The 18,881-nt window shown below is 45.8% G+C and overlaps 1 protein-coding gene across 1 annotated transcript in view; it reads right to left on the reverse strand.

Moving 5' to 3' along the window:
- Nucleotides 1–7,385, reverse strand: part of rptor (regulatory associated protein of MTOR, complex 1) — a 157,747-nt gene extending 150,362 nt beyond the window's left edge. Inside the window, 2 exon segments of the mRNA XM_080524289.1 lie at nt 5,519–5,693; nt 6,903–7,385. Of these exon segments, the coding sequence (XP_080380415.1) occupies nt 5,519–5,686 (168 nt within the window). The 5' untranslated portion in view covers nt 5,687–5,693; nt 6,903–7,385.
- Between the last annotated feature and the right edge of the window lie 11,496 nt (nt 7,386–18,881).

The raw sequence follows: 18,881 nt of genomic DNA on the forward strand, positions 1-18,881 counted from the left end.
TTGGGTAGATTGGTAACTCCCCTTCACTCATTACTGGCCATGCATGGGACTCAAGGGACATTAAAGCTTAAAAGTGTGCAAGTACGCATACATGCGCGCGCGCGCGCACACACACACACACACACACACACACACACACACACACACATTAAGGATCAATGGCCAATGCTCTAAATTAAGGCTGTTAAAACAGGAGACAGGGGGGCATTGATTTCTTCCAGGCAGACTAGCAGGCTGAGGCTGACCGTTGAGACACACACACACACACAGACACACACAGACACAGACACACAGACACACACACACACACACACACACACAAACGCGCACAGGCACACGCACAGGCACACGCACAGGCACACGCACAGGCACACGCACAGGCACACGCACACCACCCGTCTCTACCGAGAACCTCTCTCTGGTTGCCATGACAATACCATAGTACAGTAAAGGGCATTCCGAACGGGAGGAAGAAGAAAAAGACACAGCTACTGTATGTTCCTCGGTTAATTCGCCGCTTCAGCGGACATGAATAAACGTGTGCCAGTGGTGATGACGCAATCAGTGCCACGTCGTTCCCGAACCCCTGGAGAAAGACCCCTGAGAACGCAAATCACATTGTCCCCTCCTCGTGAGGACAGCGGTGGCTCACTTTAATGCTTGCGTGAGTCTTTTTCGTCATTGATCCCATATGACTACTCGCTCAGTGTTTGGTGATTGATTTAGTATCGATCTGCCCCCTCCTCTATTGTAACAGAAACAGGACTTGAGCAACATCTTCCATGACAGCAGCGTGCCTCACGTCCCACACTGCTGAGCTCATCAGGGAAGTGGGACTCACGTGTCGCTGTCTGTGTGTGTGTGTGTGTGTGTGTGTGTGTGTGTCTGTGTGTGTCCCAACAGCTGTCTGTGTACATGAGTCACACTGGTCATCTGATCCAGATAGCAGGGCTTGGGTGAACATGTAAAGAAGGGGGAGGGGGGTCTTGGGTACAGTACAGTAAGTACAGTAAGAAGTCACATCATGAGGGCTATGGAACATGTCACTCTGAAAATGAAATGTCCTTTCTCAGGCCCAAAAATACACATCCTCCATTTAAACGCCTGATATGATAGATTCAGGTTCTGGAAGAAATAGATTACACACGCACGCACGCTCTCTCTCACTCACACGCACGCACACACACGCACACACACACACACACACAAAGTCAATAGCAGACATCCCCACAGGGACTGAACCCCATCCTTGACCAATGGGCCTTGTAATTGGGCTTCCTCCCCCCATCATCGAGCAAAAGTCCACTAGGTGTGTGATAGAGTGCAGGCGTGTGTGTGTGTGTGTGTGTGTGTGTTTATGTGCATGTACTGTATGTGTACTGTATGTGTGTGTGTGTGTGTGTGTACAATCCCTACTGATTTCCCACGATGCAGGACATCATTTACAACCCACTCGATAACTCCATTACCAGCCTCCTCCTTCCCTTCCTCTCTATAGCTTAACTGTTTACGTCCCAAATCAATGGAGACCCATTCCCCCTATCGCTGTTATCTATCATCCCTAGTAATTAGTGCTAAGTACCAACCAAGTGTGTGCGTATGTGTGTGTGTGTGTGTGTGTGTGTGCGCGTGTGTGCGTGCGTGCGTGTGTGTGTGTACAGCGCTATTCAATCAAACACTAAAAACAGGTGTTTCTGGTGTAAGAAGTGTTGAACAGCAAGAATGTGCATGAGTCATAAATACGATCATAATATTAATAATAATAAAAAAGTAGCCTACTCTGACTGTTCTGTATAAAATAAAAAATAAAAACTCAACTGAAGCACATATTCTGGCAGCATTGGAAGAATAGTGGTTTTGTCTTACGCCAGCATACTCAAAGTTAGGCTTCCCAATTTACTGAATAATATAGTATTCTGTTTTATGACGCACTACATTCTCCCTTAGCATTCCCTGAAGCGCCGTGGAAACAAGCACAGCGTAACTATCTGTCATAATACACGACTATGTCACAATACACGACTATGTCATAACAGCCAACTGTGTCATAATACATGACTATGCCATAATAGATGACTGTCATAGTAGGCGAAAGGTGTGTTCAAATCTCATTTGGCTGAATGTCGAGCCTGAGGGGGCACTAACTCAGTGCTATAGGTGTAAATGTATGCTGGTTCAGCGGCAGCTAGCATTATTGCAGCGATAGCTCTCCTCTCCTCTCTACAGCAGGAGCATGGGAGGGGGGGGGGCAATCAGGTAGCTAGCTTAGCGCTGGAGGGATCACACACTGGTTAACACACCATAAAACCACCTGGCAGGTTTAATGGGGATGGAGAAGGAAAGAGGGAGAGACAGTCGCAGCACACACGCACGCACGCGCGCACACACACACACACACGCCACTTAGAAGAGAAAAGCCTTGAAGTTTCTTTCCTTTGTCAAAGCCCAGACGTTGCCTGAAGCAGGGTAGAATGAATTTATAGCAAATGGGGATAATAAAGGTTTATATTATAAGGTGCAAGGCAGAAGCTTGACAGTGTGGGAAGCGCGCGCGCACACACACACACACACACACACACACACACAGTGAAAAGAGTGATGGCTGCTTTTTTTAAGCAGTAGACTGTGACAGCAGCGACAGTGCTTTATCTACTTGTTCCTTGTAAAGTCGCAAAAACTTTTACATTTCATTTGAAGACGGAAAGAAAAACAGCGTTGCAACTTTGCCTTGGTGCTAGAGTAGACGGATAGGCCAGTAGAATTTGCAAGCAGGCCTTCTTCTCTCAAAACAATGTGATGAATTACATTAAATGCATTTAAATCCTTCACATATCCTGGTGTGATCAGCTGTTCAAGCCACTGGGAGTTTCTGCAGTTAGAACGGAAGGAGGGAGAGAGAGAGAGCAGAGGCGAGCAGATCTTTAAATCCCACGCAGATAACCACCATAAAACTCTCTCTGGGAGCTGCTCATCAAACCACCACCGTCAGAGGACGGGCTCATTGGAACGCACGGAATGGAATGAGGAACGGTAACAAGCGCATTTGATACTGTTCCTCATTTGATACCATCCCTGATTCCACTCCGTGCGTTCCAATGAGCCCGTCCTCTGATGTTCTACCTCCACCAGCCTCCCCCTGGTCCTCCAGGGCCATGTCCCCCTGATAAGAGCATCACCTAGGCTGCGTTCGGAAATTCTCTCTCCGAGCGCCGGAGCGCACACTGGGTTCAACGTCATAAAGGGACCAAGTCTTTTGATTGGACAAGAGGCACTCCATGAGTGCTGATCAGATTTCCAGAGCGAATTTACGAACGCAGCCTTAGTGCCACGAGGCTGGAGCAGGTCCAACAGGAACAGGCAGAGTCTTTAAAAGCCAGATAGCTACAATCAGCATTTCAGTCATTCACTTGACCTTGGACACCAGGCACTTATCCACAACTCATATGCGTTTGGCTTGGAGGTAAAGAAGCTGAACCCACCACACAACTCAAAAACTACATAAAATCAGTCTTGGAGTCTGTGGGAAAGATTTCAAATTGGGATCCCCTGAGAAAATCAAACTAACCGTTGATAAATAAGACAAACATTTGTATTTAGTATGAAGACAAACATAGTCTGTGTATTGCACCTGTAGCCTATATTGCAGTGTTTTGGAGTTCTTATCCAACCAATTAGAGCATATTTTAAGAGATTAGAATTAGGGATGGGACGATTATCGTGTTTATCGTTAATCGCGATAAAAACACCCGCGATAACTTAATCGTGGAGAATTTTTATTATTTAAATAATCGTCATAATCGTATGTTATAAATAAATAGTAATATAATTGCGATTCCTCACATGAGCCGCGCGCGAATATCCTCACATAATTTGTCTCGCGCTATTGTTCAGCCTGCATGGGTAACGTGACTGTCAAGTCAGCCTTGTCAGTCAGTCACTATAACGTATGCTAGCCTACTCACCATGGCTGCATCAGCCCCTTGTCCATTGTATCCTCCAAATAAAAAAGTTAAATCTGATGTGTGGAACTACTTTGGCTTCACAAGTCAAGAACGCCAGGATGAAGAGCCAACATGCCGAACTTGCTGGAGGAAAGTGTGTGCCCCGAGGGCAAACACGTCCAATTTGCATGTGCATCTCTGTGACCGTCACCCTGCGTTGTACTCTGAACTCCAGGTAAAATGAGCCTTGCTTTACTAGTTAGTTAACATAGCAAGTGACTGTGAAATTCATCTGAATGCTCGTTAGCAACATTATGCACTGTGTGAACGTGCGGATAGCCTGTAGCTATCCTACTGTATACCTGCCCAGCTCACGTCACGAAAGTGTCCTTATCTAGCCAGTCCGGACAACGGACAGCTCTCAAATGGATTGAAATTAATGGATACGGATAGACAACGGGTGTGTGTGGCCACGGCATCCTATCCAGTCAAAAATAATTTTCAATGTCTTAGAATTCGTTAGAATAGTCTCAGTGAAAAACAAATCATACAGTGAATTAACATTACGTAGACGGAGCATCTTTGATTACAGCTTGTGCAAAAGTGAACAAAATAATGACACGGTTGAATAATAGAAGTAATGGAGGGTTAAAACGGCCCAACAAAACCACCACCATCGCAAAACACCCCGATTCATACTTTTTGTACAGGGCACAGGCCGGTGTATTGTTCTACACTTCCTTACTAATGAATTAAAAGTATATAATAGAAGTAATGAATTAAAAGTATATAATAGAAATAATGAATTAAAAGCATCTGCTATGATTCACCTTGTCATTATTATATTTTATTATTCACTTTTGCACAAGCTGTAATCAACAGCCTATAGCCTATGAATAACAAATGTAATGATCACTATACAACAAAATCTAAGTTAAAGTGATTACAGTGTGTTTTATTGGCATTAAAAAAATAAAAATAATAAAAAAAAAATTGTGTGAAATTCTCGCGATAATATCGTGGATCGCGATTATTTTGCCTACAATAATCGTGACATGACATTTTCTAATCGTCCCACCCCTAATTAGAATACACTTCAACCACTTTATTATGTGTTGGCATGCAATCAAGTAGTTGGGGTCACCGGAAGATTATTGATGTCAATTTGGGGTCCGGCGACAAAACAGTTTGGGAACCCCTGGTCTAGGGGGAACTTCCTTCTACATGCAGAACTTTAAGACATCCAGCAGAAGGATGATGATACAAGACCCCATTATGAGAGAGCTCTGATACTCTGATACAGAGCCCCAGATCTATTGTGGTCCATACAGGTAGTCTAACAGGTGACAATGAGCCCCAGATCTACTGTGGTCCATACAGGTAGTCTAACAGGTGACCATCTCAGGCAAAGTTCCTCATCACGCGAGCGTGGTCTCTGAACCATGTCTGTTCAGGTTTCTAACCCGGTCCTTAAATCCTCCATCTCTGCTCCTTAGCGCCTTCGATCTACTGTGCACAATACAAACAAGCATTTCCATCTCCAGCTCCACCTGGGCTCATAGGGTAGTCTCTCTTACCCTGTCCTTCATCCTCCAGCTCTGGGCCAGGGCCTTGGAGCCTTCGATCTTCTCCGAGTGGCGTTTCTTCATGAAGGCGAGCGGAAGGTTCCAGTCGGCCATGTCGGCGTCCTCCTCCTCCGCCTGGCCCACGGCCGGGGAGTGCAGCAGCTCCGATTCCATTTTCATCAGAGCTCTGCCAGGGGAGAGAGGAGAGGAGAGGAGAGGAGAGGAGAGGAGAGGAGGATCAGTGGAATTAAATGGAGTAGAGTTGAATCGGTAGAATTGAGTGTAATAGAACAGAATAGTTTATCGGAGGATTCAAGGATGAATTCGATAAACCTTTACATTAAGTTGCCCCTGACACCAGTGTCTTAACATCGTAGCTATTTACTGTAGTAACAACATTGTATCTGTCACTAATAGATAATGACATGGTGCGAATGGAGTTCAGGTCATCAATAAAGCAACGCACAGGTGGTGGGGGGGGGATTGAATGGTATTCAACAGGTGTTTACAAGCCTACTAGATAACCACTCTAGATAGGTTCGAAACATGATGGTCTCCACGCATCCTAAACCTGTTAGATTTGTTGAGAAATGACACAAGAACAAGAACGTTGAGATAGCCGATGGAGGTCAAAGTCTGAGAGTCGACGTCCCTCTGCCTGGCGCCCAAACCAAGTAGATTCCCTCTTTAAAACCCACTTGTTAGATCAACTCCTGCGGCAAAGCCTCCAACAGCTGCTGACGGGCGGCATACGATAACTAGCTCTATATCTGAAATATTTAAGCAATATCACACGAGAGGGAGTGAACTTCAAATGGACTGTTGCCTAGTAACCTGAACACAAACATGTAGTCTAATTAACCTGAACACAAACATGTAGTCTAATTAACGGTCATTTAGTAGAACATCTGTGCGGCGGAGTGATACACATAGTTAAAAGTCCCAGTGCTGTTATACTGTATATTATCAGCACTCATGGAATGCCTCTTGTCCAATCAAATGACTTGGTCGCAACTAACTGTTGTATAAAAAAGCATTAGGCGTAATAATAATAGTATTTCTAGACGAAGAATACTATCAAGCAGAAAAACAGTGGAAAGCGTGGTAGTAAGTTAGCTCAGGCAGCTAAAGTTGTCAGACAGCTGTCAAAAAACCGGCTAGCTAAGCTGCAGTGTAAATGCTAACTCTGACAGCTAAGCTCGCAAAAGCTCCACCGTCACACGTTGTCAACTCGCTGCAGAACCACAGCTGGGGAACAACCGTGTGTCGTATCTATGTCAACATTTCAACACGACAGCCCTCCGCGAGCGGTGTGCGAGCATGTGTGTGTGTGTGCTTTAAGATACGGTGCTTTTCACATGAATAGCCACAGCGTGTGCAGAAATGACGGATATACCTCGGCGTGGTACAGTTCTCTTCGATGCGGGCTCGGGGACCTCCTCCTCTCCTCCTGCGGACGAGGACAGACGCGGTGGCGCAGACGAGTCTCGTCAGGAAGTGGTACGGCAGCGTCCACAGTTTGTAGAGGATGTTATCGAAGCCGTCCGTGCCGAGGTGGACAGGTGTGTCGTGTGGTTTCTGGCAGGTTTCGTCGTCCCTCGTCGCTACGGAGAGGCAGGGAGGCTCGGGGAGACGAGGCCCATCTTCTAACGGACACTCTGCCACAGCCACGGTCCCCTACGGGAGCTTGTCGGGTCCCCACACGGTCTCAGAGGGTCTGCTTCGCGCAACCGTGTGTCACCGCCGTGGCTGTTTTTTTTATTGATTGATATTTTTTTTAATCAACCGAAATTTCCCAACAATTTCTCCCAGAGAGACACTTTCTCAGCACTTCTGCAAGGGCGCAGCCATGTTGGTATAAAGCCCAGAATGCACCGCGCGCGCATTCACAGCGGAGGGAGGGAGGGAAGATGTCATTAGAAACGTGACGTCACCTCGGCCGGTGACAGCGGCCAGCTACAGCCCCTTGGACGGTTCAAAATAAAGGAAGAACATTATTGTAATAACTGCATTTGTTACAGTCTGTCAAGTGTTATTCTAACGTTATAAATAGGCTATTACACAATGTACTTGTTGCAATAGCCTAGTCTATTATTGTAACAACTGGGTAGGCTATTAGTTTGTAACACATACATACACGTACACGCACACACACACACACACACACACACACACACACACACACACACACACACACACCAAAGCACCCTCCTAAAACAACACTAAATGAAACATAAAACTCATACTTTTTTCAAAATGGTTGCCTAAGTGTTATAAGAATCACATGAAGTTCTGAAACTAGACCAACGGTGGGGGGAAAAGTGGGGGAAGGGTTGCAGCGAAGACACATTTCAAGCATATTTCTGTTGTCTCCTGTTACATTCCTCTTGACCTGAGGTGAGTTCAGTCCAGGGGAAACTTCCGTCCAAAATAACTTGGCCCAGATGCTGCATTCAAGATAACAGCAGTAGAACAAGAAATACATCTGCACATTGTTTTAGACAAAGGACCAAGCTATTCTACATGACAGACACTAATATCTGTTCTACAAAATCGATTTCTATCTGCGTGTTCTATGGTTCCTGAACAGAATGCTCGTTTCTACCTCAAGGTGACACGGCATGCATGCTGAAATGGCACCTTCCTGCTCACCACCTGAACAAGTGAGTTCTCACAGAAAACAACCACCCCTTCATTCGTCCCCAGTAACCTTCACTGTCTGTCTGTCTCCGCACTCATTCTTCAAACAGCGGGAGTTTAAGGGGTTTGCTCTTGAGAAAAGAGAGGAGAGGAGAGGTGGAGACACTGAGGAAAGAAAGAAGGCAGAGCCATCTGTCTCCTTTGAGAGGATGAAGCACACTTCATGTTTACGTTCAATGGGAGAAAGTCAGTTGGAGGGCGACGTCATTGAAAGCGGAGTAATTGCTGTCATAAAAAGACTGGTTCGATACTTCCTGGTTCACGTAGGACACTCTAGATGGGGGATTCAAAGGATGAACCATAGGTTAGATTGTCTATGGAGGGAAAAATTATTAGCCAAGCCAGGTGTGACTTGGTGTCTCTCACATACACACACACACACACACACAGAACAATACATCGCTAATAGAAAGCAAACATGAAAATAGTATTCAAGAAGGACAGGATTTGAACATTTCTCTCTCAATGCATTGGCCAGTGCAGTAATCATCACACACACACACTATTGATGGTCAAAGTCATAGCCACTCTACAGCACCACACCACAGCAATATGGAGCTCAGTGTGAAACATTCTCAAAAGTCTTTCCTCGATTCCTCACCTCCTCTTCCCCTGCCTCCTCTCCCCCCGCCTCCTCTCCCCTCACCATCTCAATAAGCATTACAGGAGACTCTGGCTCCTTCCCTCAGTCTATCTCCTTCAACGCATTTTGAAAAGGGAGGGAGGGAGGAGGAGAGAAGACGCGAGAGAGTAGTCGAGGAGTGGCTATTAAGACTATTGAGATTCACCCATGGCATCCACTGTGGTCGGGGAACCAATCCAATCTCTGAGGTGTGATGGAGATGGAGACCCTAGGATAACTGGCAGGGGAAGCGGAAGGAGGAGGAGGGGAGGGAGGGGGGAGTGAGGGCGAGATTGGTCTCCCCCTTCGTTCTCTTTCCAGATTGGGAGCATGGTGGTAGTGACATGATCGACTGGGCTCAGTCCAAAAGCTAGGTCTGTTCCTGGAGCTGAATCAGACAAGAGGAAGGAAGAGAGGAAATGTCTCCTCTGTCTCTCTCCAAGGAGTGATTACTATGAGAGAGAGAGAGAGAGAGAGAGAGAGAGAGAGAGAGAGAGAGAGAGAGAGAGCCAAGAGGGATGTGTCAAGATGTCTTCACCAGGAAGCTAGATCATGTGATCCTCTAATGGGACTTTAACAGAAAGACTCCTCTCAGACGAGAAACTGGAGACACAGGAGCCATAATGGAGCATTAGCTCACACCCACCTCTGCTCTGCAGTCACATAAGATACATACGGCTGCCATTTTGGGGGTCAGGGGGCACACAGTTTCCTGGATAGGCATTACTTTTTGAATCTCCCAGTCCAACCCATTGGTGTCCTATAAATCACGCCTGATAAGAATCGATGGTTTCTTTAAAACCCCATTGAACTACCTGGCAAATTAGCAGCATCTTCCATTGCAAAACCAATCACCATCTCATTTCAAGTCATTGGAAGCGAGATTAAACAGTTTTTTTTGTAGTGTTTTAAGAGGATAGAACACGTTTCTCTGTCCAGTTTTAATTATGCATGGTGGCGCTGTTATCCTGCCAAGCTTACATCGCAGACCATCAATAAAAGACGGTGTGTGTGTGTGTGTGTGTGTGTGTGTGTGTGTGTGTGTGTTTGTGTGTGTGTGTGTGTGCATTCGACCATCAATAAAAAATACAGCCTGGAGGTGATGAATGGTTTGCATTCTTCAGCATTATTGTTATGATCATCGTCAGTGTTTTCTCAAAGTGCAGCCCTCCGTTTCCCCTGCACCACTTTGCTCCCTCATCACTCAACACAGCTCAAGGTTGAGATCATCATTAATCAAATGCATCAAGCCTTCCACCTCAAACATTCAAAGATAATGGACTGTAGTTATTATCACAGGTCTCCATCAGAGTTTGATCTCAAAAGAGACAGCGGGGGGGGGGGGTATTCCATCAATGTCACTAAAGGAAAATCCAGGCTTATTTTGATAAGTCCCGCGAGGCATTGAGGTGGGAGGCAAAGATCAGAATGAGGAATGCAACCACGTTCAGATTCGTAGACAGAGCCATGGATGCAAAGACTGACCATCCATCAGGTAGAAATGATAGTTGTAACCGTGTTTTGAAGCTGTACAATGTGTGTTTACAACAAGCTTATATTTGGGGTTCTGATGTGGTGAAACAGTTGAATTAAGCTCATGAGGAATTTGAAAGTTCTATTCTTCAAGAATCACTGGCTAAGCCTAGGCAGGAAGCCTAGCGCAGGAGGTTAGAGCCGGCGTCTAATGATCGCAAGGTTGGCAGACCGGCGGTTCGAGCCCCGGCTGGCCACATGTCGAAGTGTCCTTGGGCAAGACACTTAACCCCCAATGAGCGGCCCGGTCCCTTGCATGGTAGCTTGCCGCCATTGGTGTGTGAATGTGTGTGTGAATGGGTGAATGAGAGGCCATCCAGCGCTTTGGAATACGCTATATAAGTCAGTCCGTTTACCATTCATATATCATTTAAATGTATGTACCGATCCCAGATGGCCCATGTAAAGAGGAACCTAACAGATGTAAAACATAAGCATAGGTGACAGCCTCACCGTCTTTCCTCATCCACTGGAAGAGCTTTGCCAATAATCATCTCTGAGAGAAACACAGATTGCCTCCATATCCTGTACATATCACTCCACTATAATCTGAAGCGGCCCTCGACAGACATGTTAATCAATAGCCTATTAGAAAGGTGTCCGTTCGGTCATAGAGACCAGGCAGCGCTAAGCGATCATGGATCACACACCCAAGACACGTTTCTGCTTACGCCTGATTGATGTATTCATATGAGAACAAGGCCCAATCAATTGAGTGTGGAACGGACGGATATACGAACATTTGGATACTCTAGAATGTTCTATTTCCTTCTAGTCGGATGGATGAGTGTGAAACACAACCAGGGTTCGAGTTATGTGGGAGCCAATGGGAGCTGAGCTCCCATAGAGATGGTCTGAGGCTCTCTGAGCTCCCATGAAGGCAGTAAAATCAAAAATCTGTGGGGGTCGCTAATAATACATTACCACAACTATTATTTGATCAAAATGTCAATGTAATGAATATTATTTAATTTATATTATAAATATTGTAAAATAAACGTTTTCCAAAAGAACTACGCGCACCATTAATCTCCTGTGAATGACAGTATGCCTTTGACTGCCTGCACTTCACCACCAAGACACCATGGGGCGCAGTAGAATATTGTGCAACAGCAAAAGGTTGATTAATCAGCTGTGCGGTAAACCGTTGGAACACACAGTGCACAGCTGATTAATCAATTAAACCAATAGAGTGAGACAGGATATGTTCATGCCAGAGACTGGAAATTACAAGGCAAGGAACAGCAGGGTAAAACCTTGAAAAAACTTATAGTGGCGAGCAACACTTTTCTTCCGACCTCTGCAGAGTGTGAGAGGGGCTTTTCTGGATGCAATGACACTGACAGTCAGAACAGGAACCGGCTGCAAGCCAGGAGCCTTACCGCATTGTTGTTCGTGGACTTAAATGGGCCTCCGATCGACAAATTTGACCCTCTCCCGTTCATCCAATCTTGGATAAAGAAAGGACATCGGACGTCAGCATAATGGGTTCCAGGACCGCGACCGCAGCCTATTGAAAACAGACCACTTTGGTCTATCTTGTCTCCGTAAAGGTAAGGTGGCTTTTACTTTTTACTAACCTAGTGTACATGTATTTTTCGCTCCTTCTGTATAGTAAAAATAACACAATTATTGGCCGAGATACATGTGTGACTATCGCTTTTATAGCTGTTGTTTCATGTGGGGCTGTTGATGTGGTGAAATGAGTAGCCTGCAGCTGTAGCGTCAGGATATGTTGGGATTTGAGGAGGAGGATGAGGATGATGTTTCGGTACCGGTACCGTTTTTAAAGTATCGATTTGTCACCGGTATCGAATAAAACCCAAACTGTACCCAACCCTAACTATATGTTTACATGCCAACTAACTAGCTAATTCATTTCTGTCATTTAGAGCTGAGGGGAGCAACAGAGAGACAGACAACAGGACAGCAACAGAGAGACGGACAACAGGACAGCAACAGAGAGACGGACAACAGGAGAGCAACAGAGAGACGGACAACAGGAGAGCAACAGAGACAGACAACAGGAGAGGACAGCAACAGAGAGACAGACAACAGGACAGCAACAGAGAGACAGACAACAGGACAGCAACAGAGAGACGGACAACAGGAGAGGACAGTAACAGAGAGACAGACAACAGGACGGCAACAGAGAGACGGACAACAGGACAGCAACAGAGAGACAGACAACAGGAGAGCAACAGAGACTGACAACAGGAGAGCAACAGAGAGACAGACAACAGGAGAGGACAGCAACAGAGAGACAGACAACAGGACAGCAACAGAGAGACAGACAACAGGAGAGGACAGCAACAGAGAGACAGACAACAGGACAGTAACAGAGAGACAACGGGAGAGGAGAGCAATAGAGACAGAACTGAATGCACTGAACTTTTTTTTAATTCTTTGTATTATTAACACTGTTGTGTTATTGTGTTATTAAAGTGTTTAAGTGTTTTATGGTAAAGCATTATGAGTGGTGTGTGTGTGCAGGGTGCTCGTGAGTTGTATATTTTGGGGAGGGGGGAGGCTTGTGTATGGGGGCGGGGGGTCCTCACACAAAGGAGTAGCCTAGGGCCACTGACCACCTTAATCCGCTACTGCCTATAGCTAATTAAAACTTGTAAGTCCCATCGCTGTGTGGGCATGATTCGCGCGTGCATGAGAACATTTCGCACTGTTATTTTGGAGACCCCCACAGAGCTCAGCTTATAACTCGAACCCTGAACACAAGCCTGAGATTACCTTCCATTCAGCATCACCAGGTTGTTTAAGAGAGTCGATGACAGGGGTTGGAAGATGAATGGAGGATTTGAAAGAGCTGGAAGAAGAAGAGGAGGAAGAAGAGAGAAGGAGGGGGAAAGAGGAGGACAGGATGACCTTGACCTTGACTTGAAGAGGCTGAGGAGGCTCTCACTCTCTTTCTCTCTATATATATCGAGAGAGAGATATGTGTGTATATGGAGATATGTGTCTTATAATAAGTGCGATGTCCCTTGTCAACTGTCAAATGGAAAAAAGTAATTGAGGGGATTTTTGAAAGCTGGAAAAAGCTATCATCTTGTCAGAACATTGAGTGAAAGGCGCTATTTTTGTCTGTGATGACACACACACACACACACACACACACACACACACATACAAACACCCGCACACACACAAACACACGCACACACACAAACACACACACACACACACACACACACACACACACCACACCTCCTCATTGGGGCTAGCTTTAGGTTACAGCCCCACAGGAGGATGTAAGTCAGTCACGTGTTCACACATCCCCACCATGTGTAGATGAGGGTCTGTGTCCCTCAGAGAGAAACAGCTGCTGCTCTCTTCTCTACCACACACACACACACACACACACACACACACACACACACACACACACACACACACACACACCGCAGAAGACAGAGAGGGCCTCTCTCTCAGGTCCAACATCAAATCACTTCTCACGGTTAGACCACTTCAACACAGAAGGTGAGATGCTCTCAATTTGCGTGGAAGACAAGGTCGAGGCCTATAGGAGTAGGACGTAACCGTCCCTACAGGATATAGCATAGCGGTTATTTCTGCCTCTTCAAAAGGATCCTCCCACTTAAACCATGCAGAAATGATTCTTCAAGGACACGAGATACACAAATAGATCACCACCATAGACATGAACACATAATAGCTGGGGGTACTACAGCATGTCCAATGAAATTGAGAGACAAAAGGGAAATTACCAACTCTGATATTACACTGACAGTGATTTATTACAGTGAAATTACATTCTGATGAAGCATGTTGCCTACTTCATCTGATAACAATCGAGCATAACGAGCGATAGCACACATACACACACCCACACACACACACATGCGCGCACGCACGCGCATGCACACGCACACACACACACACACACACACACCTAAACACACACACACACACACACACACACACACATCTTGAATCTTGAATCTTGAACACACACACACACACCTCGTCAAGCTTAGAGTCCTTGAAAAGCCGAGAGTACAATGTCAAGAGGTCCTTTCACATCACATCAAAGCCCCATGATGGAGGCCACATTTCAATCAGTTACAAAAGAGCGCTTTTGATATTGAAATAGCTCTCACACACTGGTCTGACATGGTCTTTAATGTGGCGATCTGACAGAACGACGCACTTCAAGAATAAGCATTGTGTTGCCATGTAGCGCAATTCAATTCATCAATTCAAATCATTTGAAGTGCAATAGATGTTCTGGAACGTGATATGATTATCATGCTGTAGTGAAGAAAAACAACATCTGTGGACTGTCTTTAAGAAAAACGATGGAAGTCTTAATAACTGTGTGAATAACATCTCATTAACGTAGAGCTTAGCTACGGGTGGGGACACACTCCTGGAGACCAGGCACACCAAATCACCTATATTATATTTTATTTCACTGATTATATTAGTATGAAATGACCTCTGAAATCGGACCTCGCTGACTGCTTTAGTCTTCGGGAAAAAACACATCAGATTTTTTTTTTATCTCACTGGAGTCACACATAAACAACTTTAATCAAACTTTATTTTAGTGCATTTCACACCGGTGAGTTGCTGTAGGCAGCCTTTTGCAGAGCTAAACATGTAAATTGAGATTAGACTGCATTTGTAACTGTCTCTCAGGCAGGCTATTCCACAGACGTGGTACTCCTTACGAAAAGCCTTGCCTCCATTCGTTTGTAGCTATACGGCCCATATTTGGATCTGAGTTTAAAAGCTTTAGCCGTAAAACCGTAGCAATTTTGCATGGCTGCATTATTTTTATCTGTGAAAACCATAATGGCAAAATAAAGATCTCTCTTCAAATTCTTCAGTAGACCACGTAGGCCTACAGGAGTCGATGACGATTTCTCTGTTACCTTTATGAAAAGCCTTCTGGTTCTTGTATTACCAAAAATAATGGTATGGTTTTATGTGCTTGCTTGGCACACAAGCCCTACTAGCCTATGTCTACGTTATACTTGTATGTTGCGATTTTTTTCAATATGGGACATGCCCGCATAGGCATAGGCCAGAAATGTAGGTAGCCTATAGCTGTGTCGCTATGTCGCAGCACTTTGTACGGGGACATTTTACCGGAATGCCTCAGAGAGTATCCAAGGACACAGGGCAGAGCTCAGTTTTATATCATACCAAATTATTGATGTAGACCTAATCTAAAATAGACTCATCAAAAATGGCCAAATACTGACAGGCAAAAATAAGTCATTACGCACAACTTTTACCGGAACACGTCACCTTGACACTGAAATGCCTCTATACCAGTGGAGGCTCCTCCATAGAATGAATGAATGAATGGTCTTTATTGTCATTGCTATAGTACAGGTACCAAACAACAACATTTGGGAGGGGTGGCTCCCCTGGTGCTAGGAAAGAAAAAACAACAACTAAAAAGACAAGAAGGGAAAGGAGCTGGTTTACATAAATAAAGGCTATGTACACTATCCACTATACTATACTGTACAGATAAAACACTGTGCTGTACTCTATGCTATGCTATACCTATTCTAACATTTCCTATTTCTCTGCAACCTTATGTACCCTAGGGTTGTCATATTGCACATAGTGTTATTGCACATTCATTTAAAGTGTCGCAGTTTGCAGGCTTGAAATGTACACATTTGTGCCACAGCACTACGCCTGATTTTTCAATCCAGCAGCTGCCATCAATCCGTCCAGACTGTCCAGGGCCCAGAACCTAGGTCTTTGCTGTGTTCAGGGCCTGGATGGCCCTGGGGTAGAAGCTAAGCTTCAGTCTGTTTGTCCTTGCGGCCATGGTCCTGTACCGCCTTTTCGAGGGCAGCCGGGCAAATTGTTCGTACCCAGGGTGGGATGGGTCTCTGGAGATCTTGGAGGCCTTCCTGAGGCAGCGTGTGTTGTACAGCTCTTCCAGAGAGGGGAGGGGGGCGCCGGTGATCTTCTGGGCTGTTCTCACGACTCTCTGTAGCGCATTTCTCTCTGCGGCTGTGCAGCTGGAGAACCAGTTGCAGATGCAGTAGGTGAGGATGCTCTCCACTGCGCAGCGGTAGAAGGCCACCAGTATCTCCTGCTTGTTGTGGTCCTTCCTGAGGACTCTCAGGAAGAAGAGCCGCTGTTGTGCCTTCTTGATGATGGCTGCTGTGTTGTTCTTCCAGGACAGGTCATCCTGTATGTGCACCCCCAGGAATCGGAGGGTTGAGACTCTCTCCACGCTCTCTCCGTCGATGAGCAGGGGCTGGACCTCAGATTTTTTCCTCCTGAAGTCCACAATGATTTCCTGGGTCTTTGACTGGTTCAGCAGCAGGTTGTTAACCTTGCACAGCTTGCTCAGCTGCTCTACCTCATCCCTGTACGCCGCCTCGTCCCCCCCCGAGATGCAGCCCACCACTGTGGTGTCGTCTGCAAACTTTACGATGGAGTTGCTGGGGTGGACGGGGGTGAAGTCGTAGGTGTAGAGGTTGTAGAGGATGGGGCTTAGCACGCAGCCCTGGGGGGACCCAGTGCTGAGTCTGAGGGCTGTGGAGGTGTGGGAGCCCACCCGCACCCTCTGGGGGCGGTCGGACAGGAAGTCCTTGATCCATGCACATATAGAGTGTGATATTCCCAGGTCTAGTAGTTTGGTCACTAGCCTGTCTGGAAGGATGGTGTTGAAGGCAGAGCTGAAGTCCACAAAGAGCAGTCTCGCGTAGCTGTTTCCCCTCTCCAGGTGGGATAGAGTGGAGTGGAGAGTCGTCGCGATGGCGTCCTCTGTGGACCTGTGGGCTCTGTAGGCGAACTGGTATGGATCCAGGTTGGGCGGGAGGCGTGTGACTATGTGGGCCCGGACTAGTTTCTCGAAGCACTTCATGATGATTGGTGTGAGTGCCACCGGGCGGTAGTCGTTTAGGCAGCTCACCGTGCTTTTCTTCGGGACTGGGATGATAGTTGAGGTTTTCAGGCAGGGTGGGATGGTGGCCTGGGACAGGGACTGGTTGAAGATGTTGGTGAAATCCCCGGCCAGCTGGTCGGCGCAGTCCCTCAGCACCCGTCCCAGGACGCCATCCGGCCCTGATGCTTTCCTGGGGTCCACCGCCTTCAGCACGCGTCTCACTTCATGCTCTGTGAGGGTGAGGCTGCTGAGAGCTGCTGAGAGCTGGAGAGAGGTGGAGGAGGCCTGGCCTCCCCAATAATTTGAGAGAAGAGAGAGAGATTTAAAAAAGCAATAATTATAATTGTATTTTATTTATTTATTTATTTAACAAAAAACATATTTTTATTTTTTATATATTAATATTATTTCCGTTTTGTTCATAAATCTGAATTTTTCCATGGCTAAAACCCAATATTGCAATTGTAAAGCACCTACAGGCCAGAATCCCTATCCGTTTGTATTGAGGGAGGCCAGGCCTCCCCCAGGAAAGTGGTTTCTCATAGAAGTCAATGTAATGTAATTTTTTTCATGGCAATATGTGATTGGCCAAATCACTGAAAATGGGTGGGCAACGGAGGCCTGGCCTCACCATGCATTGAGTCCAGGGCTGAAAGATTGACATTTTGTTCGTCCAATCACATGAAGCCATTTTGAGAATTCGCCAGTCACTTCAGTCAAAGAAACACTCGCCATAGTGGCTACGAGTGTCCTATCAACTTGTCCTTTGCAGGACACGTCTAGAACACCCATGGCTATTATCCCTGAAAATAATAGCTAATTGGCCAAATACTTTTGCTTAAAATGACCTCGGAAGTCGGCGAGATTCTGGCGCGATTTATACATCGAATAGGTAGACAACATTTAGGATTTATTGAACAGTTTTATTTTGAAGCGAGCAAGCGGAAAAAAATTGGCCTCCTCAATTCTGGAAGTCACCAGCCTCCACTGCTCTATACCGAATGGAACATCGAAGGACATTTATGCTTTCCTCTAAAATCGAGTGGCTGTGTTGTCTTAGATCAGAGGCACTGCAACTTGTGGTTAACGGTTGCTATATAGAGTCTATATTATAGACATTGTCATCATATCACTTGTCTAAAATGTGTGGCCCACCCGATTTTCAAAAGAACCACCTCGTGACCTTTTTTATGTCAACGCATACTGTATTTTTCCACTTTGCCGACCTTGTCGATATTTGATTGTGCATGTATAATATATTTCCTCTAATAATGCAAAGTTAAAATGCACCCTCCCGCATGCTTTGTGAACATGTACACATTCAGTTAATCCAAGTTGTCTCCCACAAAGGAGTGAAGCTAATGAATATCTAATCTAGTAAAACACTGGGGAGAGCGAGAGAAAGCGAGGCGAGAGAAAGAGAGAGAGAGAAAGAAAGGGAGAGAGAAAGAGCGAGAGAGAGAGGGTTTTGTGATAGAGAAAGAGCAAACCTGAGTGATGATGAGATTAATGAACTCAGCATGGGTGATTTCTCATCTCTATTTATATAGACCCAACTGAGTGTGCTGAGGGTCCCCCTGTCACGTCCTAATAAGACACTTCACATAAAATAAAATTCTAGT

Source organism: Nansenia antarctica, assembly GCF_963989245.1.
Source record: "Nansenia antarctica genome assembly, chromosome: 2".
Classification (NCBI taxonomy): Eukaryota; Metazoa; Chordata; class Actinopteri; order Argentiniformes; family Microstomatidae; genus Nansenia; species Nansenia antarctica.